General features: G+C 35.2%; 9 protein-coding genes and 1 non-coding gene across 10 annotated transcripts; 7 read left to right on the forward strand and 3 right to left on the reverse strand. All coding sequences in view use genetic code 12, as the record gives it.

The window, feature by feature from the left end:
- Positions 1–488: 488 nt before the first annotated feature.
- Positions 489–1403, forward strand: NIF3 (Nif3p; the record flags this gene model as incomplete). The annotated part of the gene is made up of 2 exons (XM_019475391.1): positions 489–525; positions 598–1403. The coding sequence occupies 2 exons, from the start codon at positions 489–491 to the stop codon at positions 1401–1403; spliced, it is 843 nt and encodes a 280-aa protein (XP_019330936.1).
- A 451-nt stretch (positions 1404–1854) lies between these two features.
- CAALFM_C405970WA (uncharacterized protein) lies at positions 1855–3933 on the forward strand (the record flags this gene model as incomplete). Its single annotated transcript, XM_706762.2, has 1 exon — positions 1855–3933. The coding sequence occupies one exon, from the start codon at positions 1855–1857 to the stop codon at positions 3931–3933; it is 2079 nt and encodes a 692-aa protein (XP_711855.1).
- A 132-nt stretch (positions 3934–4065) lies between these two features.
- On the reverse strand, positions 4066–6141 carry CAALFM_C405980CA (nucleotide diphosphatase/phosphodiesterase; the record flags this gene model as incomplete). The annotated part of the gene is made up of 1 exon (XM_706764.2): positions 4066–6141. The coding sequence occupies one exon, from the start codon at positions 6139–6141 to the stop codon at positions 4066–4068; it is 2076 nt and encodes a 691-aa protein (XP_711857.2).
- A 335-nt stretch (positions 6142–6476) lies between these two features.
- Positions 6477–6558, forward strand: tS(UGA)2. Its single transcript has one exon. It is a non-coding gene; the product is annotated as a tRNA-Ser (tRNA).
- A 152-nt stretch (positions 6559–6710) lies between these two features.
- On the forward strand, positions 6711–8081 carry ALG1 (chitobiosyldiphosphodolichol beta-1,4 mannosyltransferase; the record flags this gene model as incomplete). The annotated part of the gene is made up of 1 exon (XM_706765.1): positions 6711–8081. The coding sequence occupies one exon, from the start codon at positions 6711–6713 to the stop codon at positions 8079–8081; it is 1371 nt and encodes a 456-aa protein (XP_711858.1).
- Positions 8082–8106: 25 nt separating this feature from the next.
- On the reverse strand, positions 8107–9417 carry HOS1 (histone deacetylase; the record flags this gene model as incomplete). Its single annotated transcript, XM_706766.2, has 1 exon — positions 8107–9417. One exon carries the CDS (start codon positions 9415–9417, stop codon positions 8107–8109), a length of 1311 nt encoding a protein of 436 aa, XP_711859.2.
- Positions 9418–9458: 41 nt separating this feature from the next.
- CAALFM_C406020CA (deoxycytidyl transferase) lies at positions 9459–12800 on the reverse strand (the record flags this gene model as incomplete). The annotated part of the gene is made up of 1 exon (XM_706767.2): positions 9459–12800. The coding sequence occupies one exon, from the start codon at positions 12798–12800 to the stop codon at positions 9459–9461; it is 3342 nt and encodes a 1113-aa protein (XP_711860.1).
- A 241-nt stretch (positions 12801–13041) lies between these two features.
- On the forward strand, positions 13042–13713 carry CMD1 (calmodulin; the record flags this gene model as incomplete). The annotated part of the gene is made up of 2 exons (XM_019475392.1): positions 13042–13044; positions 13267–13713. The coding sequence occupies 2 exons, from the start codon at positions 13042–13044 to the stop codon at positions 13711–13713; spliced, it is 450 nt and encodes a 149-aa protein (XP_019330937.1).
- Positions 13714–14117: 404 nt separating this feature from the next.
- CAALFM_C406040WA (uncharacterized protein) lies at positions 14118–15287 on the forward strand (the record flags this gene model as incomplete). The annotated part of the gene is made up of 1 exon (XM_706769.2): positions 14118–15287. One exon carries the CDS (start codon positions 14118–14120, stop codon positions 15285–15287), a length of 1170 nt encoding a protein of 389 aa, XP_711862.2.
- Positions 15288–15630: 343 nt separating this feature from the next.
- MED3 (Med3p) lies at positions 15631–16224 on the forward strand (the record flags this gene model as incomplete). Its single annotated transcript, XM_706770.2, has 1 exon — positions 15631–16224. One exon carries the CDS (start codon positions 15631–15633, stop codon positions 16222–16224), a length of 594 nt encoding a protein of 197 aa, XP_711863.2.
- Positions 16225–16561: the final 337 nt, after the last annotated feature.

The raw sequence follows: 16561 nt of genomic DNA on the forward strand, positions 1-16561 counted from the left end.
GTCTTTTAGATAGATGTAATATACTGCAAAGTTAATCTATTGATTTATACAATTATAAATGTCAAGCACCAATCTGACAATCATAAACTATTAGGTGTTGAGTTATCTGTTAATGCTATGTTATTCTCATCTAAGGTAAGACTTTTAAGAAGTTGAGATTATGTTATTATCAAGTCGCAAACAAAAATTACTTACCATTTGGTTGAATTTTTTTGCAATCTTTAAATAAAAAAGAAATAATTTAACTGAAAAATTTTAGTACTATTTCAAATTGATTTATTAATACAAAAATACTCTAGAATTAAGGTGTCATAGTTGAATAGTTATGTGTTTACCACAAATTTCTGTTATTTGGATTTCAAATTGCACCCAGAATAAAATACGCTTAAAACAGAAGAAAAAGACCGAAAAAAAACCAAAGACAAATTTTTTGAAAAATCGCAATTCAACTTACAAAACCAATTATCGTTTCACAATATAAACTCAACATGTCAAAGTCTTCAGTGAAAAGAGTTGTCAATGCGAGTATGTACTCAATCAATACTGACACATATGTCTACTAGACTACTAACAACCACCCACTTTCTTATTTAACAGTTCAAAAATTTTATCCCACTGCTTTGGCCGACAAAACCTGGGATAATACTGGATTACTAGTTGATTCTAGTTCTTTTGAAGATTCCGATTCAGAAACCAATACAAAATTACCCGTCAAAGTATTATTAACAATAGATTTAACTCAAGCTGTTGCTGATGAAGCAATTTCCAAAAATGTCAATTTCATCATGGCTTATCATCCCTTTATATTTCGTGGATTAAAGTCAATTACACACAACGACCCACAACAAAGATCACTCATTAAATTAATTCAAAATAAGATCAGTGTTTATTCTCCACATACTGCCGTTGATAGTGCCAAAGGAGGTGTTAATGATTTTTTAGTGGAAGGTATTACCAAAAACCAAAAAGTTGAATCATCAATCCCAATTGAACAAGATAAAACCGATTCTGAATGTGGAATGGGGAGATTGGTTAAATTGAGCAAACCATCAAAATTGAAAAATTTAGTATCTAATATCAAGGAGCAACTTCGTTTGGATCATGTACAAGTAGCTCTATCAAAAGATGGAATTGAACACGACATTAAGACAATTGCCATTTGTGCTGGCTCTGGAGGTGGCGTTTTTAAAGGAGTTGAAGCAGATTTATATTACACAGGTGAATTATCGCATCATGAAGCATTGTTTTTCAAAGAATCCGGATCTTCAGTGATTTGTTGCAATCATTCAAACACAGAAAGAGCATTCTTAAAAGTAATTCAAGAACAATTGAAGAATGAATTGAACGAGGCTGATCAAGTTATAATCAGTGAAACTGACAAAGATCCATTTGAAACTTGGTAAAGGTGTATACAACTGAGAAATATACAAGAAAACTAAATGAAAGAAGAAATAAACTAAAGAGTTGTCAGTAGGTATTTGATACTAAGCCCTTGGTTTCAAACAGTTGACTCTAGCATTGACTTGATTGTCTAACTTCCAACATTACTTGGTTGTAAATTGTGAGTACAAATATTTGTAATGGCGCACACTACTTTCGATTTTTCTCTCTTCCCAATCCCTCCCCCTCTTCTTATCCGCATTTGAAACATTATCGCGATGCTACACTAACCACACTATCAACATCACCAAACACTATATCACCGTCATCCCACTACTCTCTTTTTTTTGAAATCTATCAAAAGAGAGAAACTCATATACATACCTAGACAAATTCTATACAAAGAATTAGTTTGGAATACAACAACACCGAACACTTGAATTTGACATAGTATATGGTACAAATTTCAATGAAATGGTTGAAATGAGGCCATCAGAATGTCCAAGTCTTGCAATCCATAAATCGTTAGGGTCAATCCCATCACATAATTTCAAATCAACTATTGTGGCATGTACAGGTACACCATACGTTTTTTTATATGGAGGGTTTGATGAATATGATGCATTGGATAGCAATGTGTACTTACTAAATACGTCCACTATGGAATGGGAAATAGACAACAAAATTGATGGATTATATCGAGAGGGGCATCTGTCAGTATATATTGGCAATGGTAACGTTTTAGTGTACGGTGGGCTACCATTTGAAGATGAGATTCCAACACTGGAGAGTAGACGGTTTAGTACCAGACAAACCGCGTCAACAAGACAAGACACAATGAACGGAAGTACTGGAGAGATCAAAAAAGATAGTTTGATGATGATTTATAACATTTTCAATAAAAAATGGATAGGTCCACCTGATTTTGCATTGGAAAATTGTCCTAGTTCCCGATCAAGACATGCTTGCTGCTTGTCCCGTGATGGATCAAAACTATATATTAGTGGTGGGTTGGTCAAATCTACCCCTTTAAATGATTTGTACTGTTACGACTTGACTTTGGGCATTTGGCTGGGACCGATTGAGTTTGTTTATAGATTTGATCATACAATTATGATTTACGAAGACCGGATTTTCTCATTTGGTGGATTAGATAAGGACATGAACCACGTCAAATCAATAACTTATTATTCTTTGAAAACGAAAACAATGGGAGAAATATATTTAAATTTAGATATCACCAATGTGCCCCCAACAGGATTTTATGATCTAGCTATTTTGAGTAGCAAAATCAATCCGTCCATAAGTTTGTTTGTCAAATTACCATTGTGGAATTATCCTAACAACGGACTCAGTATTTCTTGTTTTGATCTTGGAAATTTTGAAGCTCAAAACTTATTTTCACAAAATAATCTAAGTCATTATTTTACGGACAAAAATATGAACGACTATATTTGGAAAACAGCGTTTACTAATCATGAAGGTAAGTTGTACTTGTTGGGAGCACTAAAGAGAAAGAAAAGGAATAGCCACCCTTTTGGGGCTTGTTTGAATACTAGCAGTGATATGAACGAGAATATTATGACAGAAGATGATGATGAGGGGCATGAACATGAGTCTGACATTGATGGCAATGGAAGGAGAAGAGACACAGGGGGAAGGGGAAGGGCAGAAGAAGACGAAGACGACGAAGACGAAGAACAGGAATCGACTCGACTAAACTATGTATTACAAATTGAAATGCAAAAGTTTGGCATCCCATCCCAACTTGAAAATCCATTATCATTGGATTACCATCGACTACTTTTGAGTTCTGCATTCACCGATTTCGAAATTATTGCATTGCTGAGCATTGAAGACAAGGATAAAGTAGAAGCCCAACTAGAATATCAAACGGAATCTATCAGAGTTCACAAGACAGTTCTTGTAGCCCGTTGGCCTCATTTTCAAAGAATGATACTGACAGGAATGAATGAGGCATTAGAAAATAAATTGTTTCTTCCCGAGCCAATTAATCGAATCAAAGCTTTGATTTATTACTTGTATATTGGAACCATTGACTTTGATGAAAAATACATTGGCGAGCTTACGTTGGTTGATTATTCAGGCTTACTTGTTTTGACAAATTTATATGAATTGAAAGAACTTGGATATTTATTGTTACAGAAATTATTCAAATTATTTATCCAGTTTGATAATAACTTTTCTGACGATGAAACATCCATTTCTACATTATTGACAATCTGGAGAGACTTGGCTTTTTCGAACGAATCAATTTTTATAGTGACAGTATTGGAGTTGATTAAACGAAAATGGGCAATTATAACCAGATCAAAGACTTTTCTTTCTCTTAGCAAAGAGGAGATTGTTAGATTATGCCAAGACTCAACGGATGACTCACCTTTATCCAAAAGTCCTAACCACAATCGTTCTTTAGACACATTAGACACCAACTTGATTCCAGAAACCCCAACAAGAAATACAAACTCTCCATTTGTGATTGATTCACCCGCAAACCATTCAAACCTGCTTTCAACAAGCGTTTTTGACTAGTTTTAGCCACACACAATATCAAAGGTATAAATGCGGGTGTATAGTATTAATCAAAGAGCCCCAAAAAAAATAGCAAATAGTAGTTTTTTAAATAAAACAAATAAATACTTATATTATTCTAATTAGATAACTTCAATTGAAGATATCGTCTATAAAACCATGCACTACACCACCAATGGCATCAAAGCCGTCTCCAATTCCACCAATGATATCTCCTATAATCTCTCCAAATCCTTCATGAGCTTTGGTAGTTGTCAGCGTTTCCATTGTGGTGCCAGTTGAAGACGAAATAAAATCACTTGGTTTCGGCAACAATTCTGTTTCTAGAGAGGTAATAGTTGACTCCTCTGACTTCATAGATTCAACCGGATGCTTATTTGTTGGAACTGGAGCAGGATCAATTTTAGCTTCGTCCCCTTTTCTCCAAAGCAAATCATAAGTTGCATTTGTTCTAACAATATGCTCAACTTGGAATGGCAAATTTGGGAAAGTCAAATCATCTTTCCATTCATCAGGGAGTTTTTGAGACCAAATTTCTTGTGGTAAGCTTCCATTATTTGGAGCAGGTACAATATCTAATGTATCACAAATCAAGTTATAAACTTCTGTATTGGCAAATGGTTCCACTTTTAAATTTTTGTTTCTAAAGTATGGTCCAGTTCCTAAAAATATTGCTCTCATTAGCAAGTGAGTGTTATTATACCCATGAACACCTTTGGGTTTATACTGAAACCCATTGTCTTCCATTTGTTTATGTGTAGTAATTGAATATCCAACGTCAGGAAGTATCCAGATTGGGGCTAAGCGGTAATTGTATTTATGAGCAGTTATTTCACCACCAAATTGAAACTCTGGTGGTATATCCTCAACTTTATATATATGATAATGTGATGTCACTTTGGAATCTAGGTTATCAAAGTTATCTGAAAGTTCAGTGTAAAAATCATTAATGTCCCCCTTAGGTCGCAAGCCAAACAATGGCCATCCATCAATATGCTCAATCTTGTCCAAATCTACCAAATCATCAAGATAGAGCAATCTATCATTGGAAGTCGGAGCCATTCCGTGATCACTTACAATGATCATGTTGACAATTTCATCAAGATTTCTTTTATGAATCTCTTGTTGCATGAGGTCAATAAAATTGTCGACATAAGTCAATGCCTCAGTTAAGTTTTGTCCTGAAATTCCATACTTGTGTCCAAATTGATCAATAGTGGGAACATAGGTAAGAATCAATTCTGGTCTTGTCTCTATGGATTCACGATCTATCCAACCCATAACCCTATCCACTTTCGAAGATAGTAATTCGGACCCATTGTATCTATCAAAATCATCTGTTGGGCCAATATGTGGTACTTCTGAACCTGGCCACATATGAACTGCAGATCTAACATTTTGCCTCTTGGCGGTCTTCCAAATTGGCTCGCCGCCTCTCCAAAAATCTGGATCCAACCCTCCAACTTTAGGATTGGTGTTTATAAATTGCTTTTTCAACTCTGGATCATAAAATGTATTCCCCACTATTCCGTGTTCAGATGGATACAATCCGGTAATCAATGTCCAGTGATTAGGGAAAGTCAGGGAAGGAAAACTAGGAGTCATGTATGGTGCACCATAATCATTCTTCATTATATTATGCATAGTAGGGGTGTCCAAAGGGTTGATATAATGAGGGTGGAACCCATCAAGTGATATCAATATTGTTGTTTGGTGAAACTCATGTGTTGAATTTGAATAGATCTTACGGGATGGTCCAGTATTCAATAAAAGTGTAACACTATTTTTATTGAAAAATAGCACAAATGTCAATATACCCACTGTAAGTAAAAATATACTACCCACAACAGTACGATTTTTGACTTGTTTCTCCAATAATTGAAGTCTGCGTTCTCTAATGTCGATTGGTGGTTGATTATCTAGGTCATCACTCTCGTTTGTACTATCTACGTCAAAACGCAGAACCATTTCGTAATCATCATCTTGCCTCAGTCTTGATTCAAAAAATGACCGAAACTTGTTCAAGATCCCTCCAGACTCAGACCTTGCATTGTTATTTTCGAAATCTAAATTATCTAAAAACGAACTTCGTGTTCTATTCTGTTGTGTAGAAGCTTGTTCGGCAAAAATAATGTCATCCTCAGGATCATCCATATCGGTAACAGGCACGTCCACTGCATGTGGTTGTGCATTATAGTTGATAGACATTTGGTTATATGGATATCTAACTCTCGGGATATTGAATAAAAGAGAAAAATCTAAGCAGTTGTAACTGGATTTGCATTTTATTTATTTATTTGTTTTCTTTTTTTTATCGTTATTATCTCAACTTTGTGTATCTACGATATGAGTAGCACTATCATCCCAGCCAAGACAGAGAGAAAACAACAAATTTTGTTTATTTTCATATAATGTAGGTATTGGGGTAGAGCTAAACTGATCCATTAAAGCATTACCAGCAACCAACAACGTGTCTTTTAAATTAACTGTACTGAAATGTGTACTCAGTAGAAAATGCATGTCAATTGTTTTACAGAAAATTAGGCAACTTGTCCGAGCGGTTAAGGAGAAAGACTTGAAATCTTTTGGGCTTTGCCCGCGCAGGTTCGAGTCCTGCAGTTGTCGTTATATTTTTTGGACTTTAGCACCACCAATTTTTTTTTTGAATTTTCCGTTTAATATTTGTTTGTCTTTATAATCTTTCTCCTTTTTTTGGTATTTTAAACAACTTTTTCTTCATATACACATATTAGTCCAACACTAGTTTATACAGTGGTATGGGAGAAATTATTAAATATAAAGGATTTGATCATGTATGGCAATACTCTGGACCATGGTTATATTGCTTAATTGGGATCTATATTAGCTTGCCAGTCTTAGCTTACCATATATTACCATGGATATTTCATAAAAACAGATCAAACAAACGAAAAACAATATCAATTTTTGTGCTAGGAGACTTGGGCCACTCACCTAGAATGTGTTATCATGCGTCGTCATTCAGTAAGTTGGATTACTATGTCAATTTGTGTGGTTATGTTGAAACAGAGCCATCACACCAAATTGTGGATGATGTAAACATTGATATTATTCCAATAGAGGCAATCAAAAACACTAACAATTTGCCATATATTATGTTTGCGATCCTCAAAGTTGTTCGACAATGCGGGAAAATTTGGAGTATATTATGGGATACCAGAGGATCAGATTACATTATGATACAGAACCCACCTAGTATTCCCATACTATTGATTGTGATTTTATTCAAAACAGTTTTCAGTAGAGAAACAAAGCTAATTATTGATTGGCACAATTTGAATTATACAATTTTGAATTTGAGATACAATAATTTAAACCACCCGTTTGTGAAATTGGTGAAGCTTTATGAAAAGATTTTGGGCCAATTTGCCAATCTCAATATAACTGTTACGAAAAGCATGAAAAAGTATCTAGTCAAAGAATTTGGATTTCAAAAGTCAAAAATTGTTACATTGTACGATAGACCGGGTGTACAATTCCAACCTTTGTCGAATAAGAGAGAGTTTATGTCAGAACACAAGTTGTTTGAAGACATTGACATTGAAAAATATAAGGTGTTGATCAGCTCAACTTCATTTACTCCTGATGAAGACTTTAATATCTTGCTAGATGCATTGAAAAATTATGAAAATACACCAAACACGCCACCAATACTATTAATTGTTACTGGAAAGGGACCCTTAAAAGGTAAATTTTTGGAGACGGTAGATAAGTTAGAGTTTACAAACAAAGTTTGCGTGAAAAGTGCATGGTTAAGTTCAGAGGACTATCCTAAAGTACTAGCATGTGCCGATTTGGGCATTTCCTTGCACACTTCATCCAGTGGCATAGATTTACCAATGAAAATTGTTGATTTTTTCGGCTGTGGCGTACCTGTTGTATCACTTGATTTCCCAGCCATAGATGAATTGGTGAAAAACAAAGTTAATGGACTAATCACAAACAGCAAATCAGATCAAACAAAGGAAGTGGCTCGCTTGGTCACTGAAGTGTTCACCGATGATGCCTTGTTAAGATCAATAAAGGAAGGGGCTTTAGAGGAGAGTAATTCCAGATGGGATGAGAACTGGATGCAAACTTTTAGTTCTATATTTGAAAATAAATCTTAAACAGTTTAGTGGTAGATATATAATTTTATAGAGACAATAAATGGGTTTTAATGTCATTTAAATATTCTACACTATTGTGATCTTTCATTTTACTAGGACCTGAATTGTGATCCGTCCAAAATCTGAAACCATCTTTTTCATATGCATCTAAATTTTTGTGTTCTGGTAGTATATCCCATGTATCGATATCACTGACCCCTAGAACCAGACCTGTAAGATATGTCCAACATTTTGCTGTCTCTGTATGGCTGTACCCTCCACCACCTAATAACATTATTGGAATTTCACTAAAATGACTTAGTATCCAGTCTATACTGTCACGATACCCCTTAATAGTCATATTCCATTCCTTATGTGTATCTAGAGCCAATCCATCACAACCACATTGAATGACAATAGCCCTTGGGCCAAAATTCAGTATCAAGGGAGCTACAATTTCTTTGATTATCCATAACATACTAGAATCATTTAGCCCCTTCTCAGTTGGAATATTGTATGTATTCTCCCTAGAGCTTTTTAAACTCCCAGTACCAGGATAGAATCCAATATCATATCTATGTATCGAACAAGTAGCAACTTTTTTGGAAAACTTGAATGCGTTTTCAACCCCATCCCCATGATGCAAATCTAAATCAAGATAAAACACAGAACCCAAATTTTTACGTAGAATATTAATTGATAGTACCACATCATTCACATAGCAGAACCCAGCTGCATGAGATTTGTGGCAATGGTGTCTTCCTCCATACCAATTCACTGCAATTATTTGATCATTGGTTTCCTTGACCTGTTGAACTATTTTTCTAGCAGCATTTATACTAGAAGCTGCAGTTAACTGCACATATAAGTCCAAAGATGGGAATGGATAACAATCGAAAGTTAGTCCATATTTCTCATCTAGATCATTTTCCTCTATTACAACATTTGTTAAATCTGTTTCTGCCTTATCAATTTTGTTGAAATTTTTATCTAGAAATGTTCGAGGTCCCATCAAATGTTTAACAAACTCGTCGTCGTGATATGTTGTAAGATCTTTAGTTTGAGCGGGATAAATATCTATAGTTCCATCACACAAGTCTATCAATTTATATGCCTCGATTAAACCTAGTACTAACGACTGTCTTCCCTTATTGGACGGGAGTAGATCTACTATCTTGGTTGCAGACTCTGATAGTGTAATGTACACTTTTCTCTTTGTTGCCATTGGCAGTGTTTGACAATACTTGCATGGTGGTGGACATGGTTTTTTCTGGGGGGCGTTTTTCTTTTGTTTACATACGCTACAAACATTTTCTTTTTGGGGGTAAATAGTATATAAGAGACAAACAGAGTTCATTAATCTATTAACAATAATACAAACCAGACTGTATAACGATCCTAAACAACTCCTATATAGCCCACTTGAATCTTTTTCTCCTTTGAATAACAATCAACTAGTGGCTGTACTTTGTTATCTAATTGTTTATACCAATCTTCAAACGATTCTTCATACACCAAATATTCTTCTTCATTGAAAACTTGACAGTTTATTAAGGTTTTATGGTACTTTAATCTTTCCTTAAGTCTTCTCAATAACAACAAAACTCTATTAAACTGATCTCGTTGCAACATTGTCTGTACAAACAAAGCAAAATAATCCATGTCTTCCTCGTGTGGTCCTCCTTGAAGTAGGGACGATTTCACCCAATCATCCAACTTTACAGATAACTCATTATCCTTCAATTGCTCATTCAAGAATAAAGGTGTTTTATTAAGTTTTTCTTGGCTTTTGAGCCAGTCTGACGTAACCTCGTTTACTGGCACTTTTTTGTTCTCTAATTTTTGAGCCAATTTATCTCGCATTGAAACCAAGTCAAACTTTTTAATCTTTTCTTTATACTCCACATCCCTTATGACAGATTCCTTAATCGAAGACGGTAACTCATTTAATACTGAGGTATCATATGACTGAGACTCTTCATATACAGGTTCCTGTTTTGTAACTTTAATTGGCAGCAGTGTTTCCAGTCTACTCTTTCTAGGAGACTTCCTTCTTTGAGGCGATTCAGTCACTCTTATATATTTAGGGGCATTTCCTGCTTGAGTGGGTAACAACTGCTGCAAGTAAGTTTTCCCTTTTGTTGGAGTTGATTTCTCTGATAGCATGCCACGCCGTCTTAATTCTACTTTTAGTTCCAGTTTGATTTCATCAGGTAGTACATGGAAAACCTCCCAATCCAAGCTTTTGAAATCAGCAAATTCGTGCAGAATTAAAACTTTATTAACATGTCTTTTTTCTGGCAGTTGCTTGCTGAATATCAATTTCTGAGATTTATTATCTTTCGAATCAGACATCTTTTGCAATTGCTTTAAATCCCTCACACTCAATGCATTGCTCTCTGCCTTTTTAAAGGGCAATCTCATCTGTTTATTAGATTTGACACCTTCAGCGTCCACTAGTTTTGAAATAGTAATTGAAATACCACGCAACTCCTTAACAGGAATGTTCACCATCCTGTAAAGTACTTTCACTTCGTTGCCTATGATACCCCAATCATTGGTTGGTACACCTAATTTGGAAGATTTATTGACAAAATCACAACGCCCCATTCCCAAAAATTTAGGTGGGTTTATACTTGCACCCTCAGCTCTTTTGGCAAGTTTAAGAGTTAAACTAGATCCACATATACCGAGAGATACAAGTCTCTGATATAATTCTCGAGAAAGCCTCATCAAAAAATCATCCAATTCTTCAACAGTGTCAAATCTGATACCAAAATTAACATCTACCGAAACAGATTTTCTACCTAACACCGCTTCAGGGTTATTGGTATCAATTTCGATACTTGTTTCATCCATTCCTCTGGCATATTCAAACAACTTGGTGCCTGTTTTCTCTCCTAATAACTGGACAAGTCTTTGTTTCAGTATAGTGACAACATCTTTGATTTGAGGGTTACTAGACTGTATTTCTGAATTTAATTTCTCTAATATCCCTCTTCCAAAACCCGGCAAATCTTTGATATATATAGATTCCAAAAACTTTTCAATGTCATCAAACAAGTAAAACTGGCCATTAGGTTTTGCCTTTCTAAGAGCCAATTTGGCCAAGAGGACATTTGTTGAAGCACCAACACTCACGGGACAATTTGTTAACTTAAACACATCTTTGCGAATGCGAGTAGCCAATTCATTTACTAAACTCACACTATCACTGACTCCACTATGACAATAAGATGTGGCATCAACTAACACTTCATCAATCAGGACAGGGAAAATAGAATCAAAAAATTTGCTTGTCAATAGGTAATTGTAAAATTCAGAAGAAAATTTTTCATAACTTTCAAACTCATAGGGTAACAAAATTAAGTCAGGACACAATTTTGTCGCTTGCATGAGCCACATGCCATTTTTAACCCCATATTTTCGAGCAACATAATTGCAACTAGCTATATCAGAAGTTTTACCACCATGTGAAACCGCTATAGGATGCTTACTCAGGTCTAGATCTGGTCGCTTCAAACAAGATGCAGTAGCAAAAAAACAGTCAAAGTCAATGTGCATAATTACTTTTTTCTCACCTGGGTCTATGAATGGATTTTGAAAGTGACTAGCTGGCTGGTGCAACCTTTCCTTCACTATTCTACGAAGAAACTTAAGCCTTAGATCAGCCTTCCATACACTGAGATGGTGTAATCTGGAGTTTGCAAAGAAGTTTGGAAGAAAGTCTGGATGCCGTGCATCTAGGACGTACTTGTTATTCACTTTATGAATACCTTTACCCGATTGTGGAGGCTCATCAGTTACAACTGGCAAGTCCTCTTCTGGCTCTTGTACAAGACCTTCACGTTTCTCAAAAAAAGTTTCCAACTCTTGCAGTTTATCTAAGAAGTCTGCGTTATCCTCACCAAATAAGGACGAATTTATCTCACCATCTAAGTCCTCCTCTTTATTATTCTCACATTCGCCGTTTATCTCCTTGCTTTCTTCAATAGTCAGTTGTTTGGCAAAATCCAATCTTCTTTGGTCATAAGCTACTTCCAGTATCAGTCTGTAAAGTGTCCAATCTAGTAATGTCTGTTGTGCAACAGAGTCCACAATCCACTGAGCTTTCACAACGCGACAATTTTTGAACTGTATACTTTTTCGGGGTGTCAATCGATCACAAACTATATGTGTCACACTTGACTTATTAACCATGTAGCTCACAAATTGTCCACCGTGTAGAATCACTAATCTATGAATCTCTGTTATAGAGGGATTCGTATGCCCATTTACAAAAATAGAACACCCTTTAAAAATCTGCTTCGGCTCGTATTCGACATTTTGCAATTTGCGTCTCTTCTTATCCCATTTCACATACTCTTCATCTTGTTTTTGTTGTTTCAATCTTTTAGAATGGAAATAAGTGGCATAATCACCAAATTCATGCAATTTACCCACTGTTTCTTTGTTGTTGTCATCTTCGTCACCGGATAAAGCTTTCTTGTCGTCAATTTTGTTAACATGATTGATTATTTCTTCATCTAATCCATCGTCAAAAGGGTCTGAACTGATGGCACTGTTGAAAGACGCCATCTTTTTGGGTGTAGAGACATGTTCAAAGGGATAGTCTTGCCGATTCTTTTGCAGATGCTGCTTGTTTAAATCTTGGATATGTGTGATAAAACTCTCATCATCTAAAGATCTCAAGAAACTAGGATACTCTTCAGAGTTAGCGTTTTCCTGATCATTATCCATCAAGGTTTCTAACAGTTGGTTGAATTAGGCTTACCGCGTAATAAAAGAAAAAGCCTCTGGTCGTGTAATTTCAATTCTGTAAATCTATTTTTAAAGTGAAGCAAGAATTCCAAATGACAACAAACAAAATCACGACTAAAATTTCTGTGAAGGTTGTTCTGTTTTTTTTTTTCCTTGCTATTTCATTCCCCTTTCCTTTAATTTTTTTTTTCTTTAATTTGTATACAAAATATAACTCAAGATGGTATGTTTATGATTTGAATAGTGACAGTTGTTCAAGATGAACCTTATGGAGATGAAGGAGAGCATGTTTGAGCTCATTGGTCATGGTGACATGGAATGTGTTTAGCTATTTTTCATTTTGATCTACCCGTGTTACTTCTATAGATTCTACATGAAATGTGTTTTGTCTGTACGATTCTACTATCTACAACAATCGTTTATACTAACTATCAACTTTATAAAGGCTGAAAAATTATCAGAACAACAAATTGCTGAATTCAAAGAAGCATTTTCTTTATTCGATAAAGATAGCGATGGCAAAATAACTACCAAAGAATTAGGTACAGTTATGAGATCTTTAGGCCAAAACCCATCTGAAAGTGAGTTGACTGACATGATAAATGAAGTTGATGTCAACTCTGATGGTTCAATTGATTTCCCGGAATTTTTGACTATGATGGCAAGAAAGATGAAGGATACAGACTCAGAGGCAGAAATTGCAGAAGCATTCAAAGTATTTGACAGAAACGGTGATGGGAAAATCAGTGCTGCCGAGTTAAGACACGTTTTGACTTCAATTGGTGAGAAATTGTCTGATGCTGATGTGGATCAAATGATTAAAGAAGCTGATACCAACAATGATGGTGAGATTGATATCCAAGAATTTACTCTGTTATTAGCAGCTAAATAATAGTCCCCAGAAGAGACGAATGTCAACGATATGTTTTTTTTCTCCTTCCTTTTTCTTTCTTTCTATTGTTCTTGATTAATTAATACACTTTTATTGTACTAATTATTTGATTATTTGTCATTAGTAGCATTACTCTACTTTTTCCTTTTCTACATTGTAAAGCTGGCAATACTGGAAGTATCTGGATACTTTGATTGAAATCTACAAGAGTATAACGAGTGGGTTATCTTTATATTTTTTTGATTTAAGCAATTGCCTTGTTCGAGAACATTATGATGTTACAGTTAGTGAGTACGGTTGTCTTTTTTCGTACATGTTTCTTTTTTTCTAGAACAAGATTATTTATAATCACATATTACAGTAGACCACCTCAAATTACATTATATCCCGAAGGGTTTTGAGTCATGAGATTTGGACAGACTCAGAATAGTAACAACAGAACCAAGAGAGGGACGGGATCAGATAATTATTTAGGTTCTGATACCAACATAACTGATAATGATTTCTCCAATTCACTGTCATCATTGGCATCATCAATAGAGAAAACACTTCCAGAGTACATCAACAACAAACCGTTCAAATCGAACAACACTCAGAAAGGTATATATGTTCCACCACACAAGTCAAAGCGCGGAGCGTCTAGTTATAGAAAGAAGGGATCTAATCTGAATGCAACATTAACTCCAGAAGAACAGGAGAAGAACAAACAAAGATTGGCTAGGTTTGCAAAATCCAAGTCGGCTCCTAAAGATGAATTTGGGTTAGTCAGTAGAGGAAATGACACCAGACTTCGTAACAATGAACATGATAGAGTAGAGTTTTACCGCCAAATACTATTCCAGTTTGTTCGATTTTGCTCTTGCAGCACCCCAAATTCTTTACATCTTGGTCTTTCTAAGTTGATCAATGAAGAAGATTATCAAAGTATAGACAACACCGATAGCGATTTTCCCAAACCGGAAAATATAACCATGGATTCAATACTTTTATCAACTCGAAAATTACGTGAAGCTCTTCTTTGTGATCCACCTAGTGCATTTCATAAAAAAGTCTTTATGTTTTCAGTTCGTATATCTTCGGTGTTGGGTCACTATCAGACATATATACCGAGTATCAATTATTTAATATTACACAGAGCGGAATTGGATCTTTCTGACCTAGAGTTCGAAGAGATAGCTACTATCCTAATACTTCATCTTGTACATCTAAATGAAAATATACCACGAGCGATCCAGTTATATTTCAGATATATTCCCCATAAAAAGGAGATTCTAACTGTTATTCAAAGCTGGATTAACGGGAATTACTACCATTGGGTCAGAATTTACAATGAAGAAAGAAACGAAGCCATTGTTTCATTAATGAAATTGGGTCATGATAAAATGGTACGTCGTCTAATAAAAACTATAAGCTGTTGCTATTACACGTTGCAAAAATCTGATCTTGAACAGAACTATTTACCTCATGACTTGAATTTTGACGAACTTGTTTCCAAACATAAGATCAATTGGAAACTCTCTGATGACGGCAAAACTGTCATTATTAGGGAGAGAAAGAAGAAAGTGGTTTCTTAATGTATATAGAAAAGCGAGTCTTAATATACAAATAAACTTATAACGTAGTATTAGGCTATTCTCCTAACAAACTTGATTCAAGCGTTTATTGAGCCAAGAAGAATGTAGAAAACTGAGTAAGAAAAAAAAAAGGTCAGGGAAGTACAATCAGCTAAAAAAAAAACAAATAGAAGGGTATCAAAACTGTGACACTGAACAACCAGTTGTACCAAACATAATAAAGCATCTTGACAATTTGAAGGATTCTAGATACTAGTAACCACATATTAACTTGAGTTTTCTAATTATCATTTAACTTTTATAATAGCGGCACATTCCATTACAAAGATATACAAAACCACAAATGTCTGATAAACCAAAAAATGAGAACAAACTTCCTGATATACTCAAGATAGATGAAATAACTTCAGGAAAAGTAGATCCACAGTTGATTTATGATGAGATAGAGCGTTTGAAAGCGGAAATAAATACATTAAGAAATGATATGTCACTTTTCCTCCAAGCGTTGGCTACTATACCCCCAAATCAATCACAAACGGAATACTACAAATTGGTAGTATCTAGGTTAAAAAAAGTGCAAGATAGCATTGATGATTATTGTGAGAAATATAACAAGCTATTGCCGATCATTAATCTCGCTCAAATAAAGTTGGGGCACGATGTTGAAGGGCCACCTCCAAGTAAAATAAAATCCGAAACTTCAACTAATAATAATACGCCAAATATGGGGAATAAGACGACACCTGTAATGGGGAATAAGACGACACCTGTAATGGGGAATAGCAGTACACCCAGTATTGTGACAGCTAATACCAATACAGCAGCATACCTGACGTCAAGCAATACTGCGGCGAAACCTACAAAGAAAGCAACCAAGAGGGCCTCGGTGAGCAATAAAGATATGGGAAGTAGTGCCAATCAACCAATTGTCATTTAAAGAGAAAGAGCATAAAGCCTTGGACATAGTTCCTACTGTACTTGTAGATGTTTGAAAGCTTGCTGGTCAATGCACCACATCCTGAGCCGATCATGTTTATCAAAAGTGGGTAAACCAAGCTTGCACTTAAGAATAGTATAACTAACATTTATTTCGAAGCATATATAGATGTATGTATTATATATAACACAGTTTTGTATTGTATTTCGTTGGACAGAATACAAAGGAATTGGTATTGTAAATTATACACGACCTTTATATAATCTCACTTCACAAGTTGATCTGCGAGAGACCGAGATTTTGATGTTGCTTGTGTAAGCAAAAAATGGGTTGGTTG

The sequence above is a fragment of the Candida albicans genome, chromosome 4 (genome assembly GCF_000182965.3).
Source record: "Candida albicans SC5314 chromosome 4, complete sequence".
Classification (NCBI taxonomy): Eukaryota; Fungi; Ascomycota; class Pichiomycetes; order Serinales; family Debaryomycetaceae; genus Candida; species Candida albicans.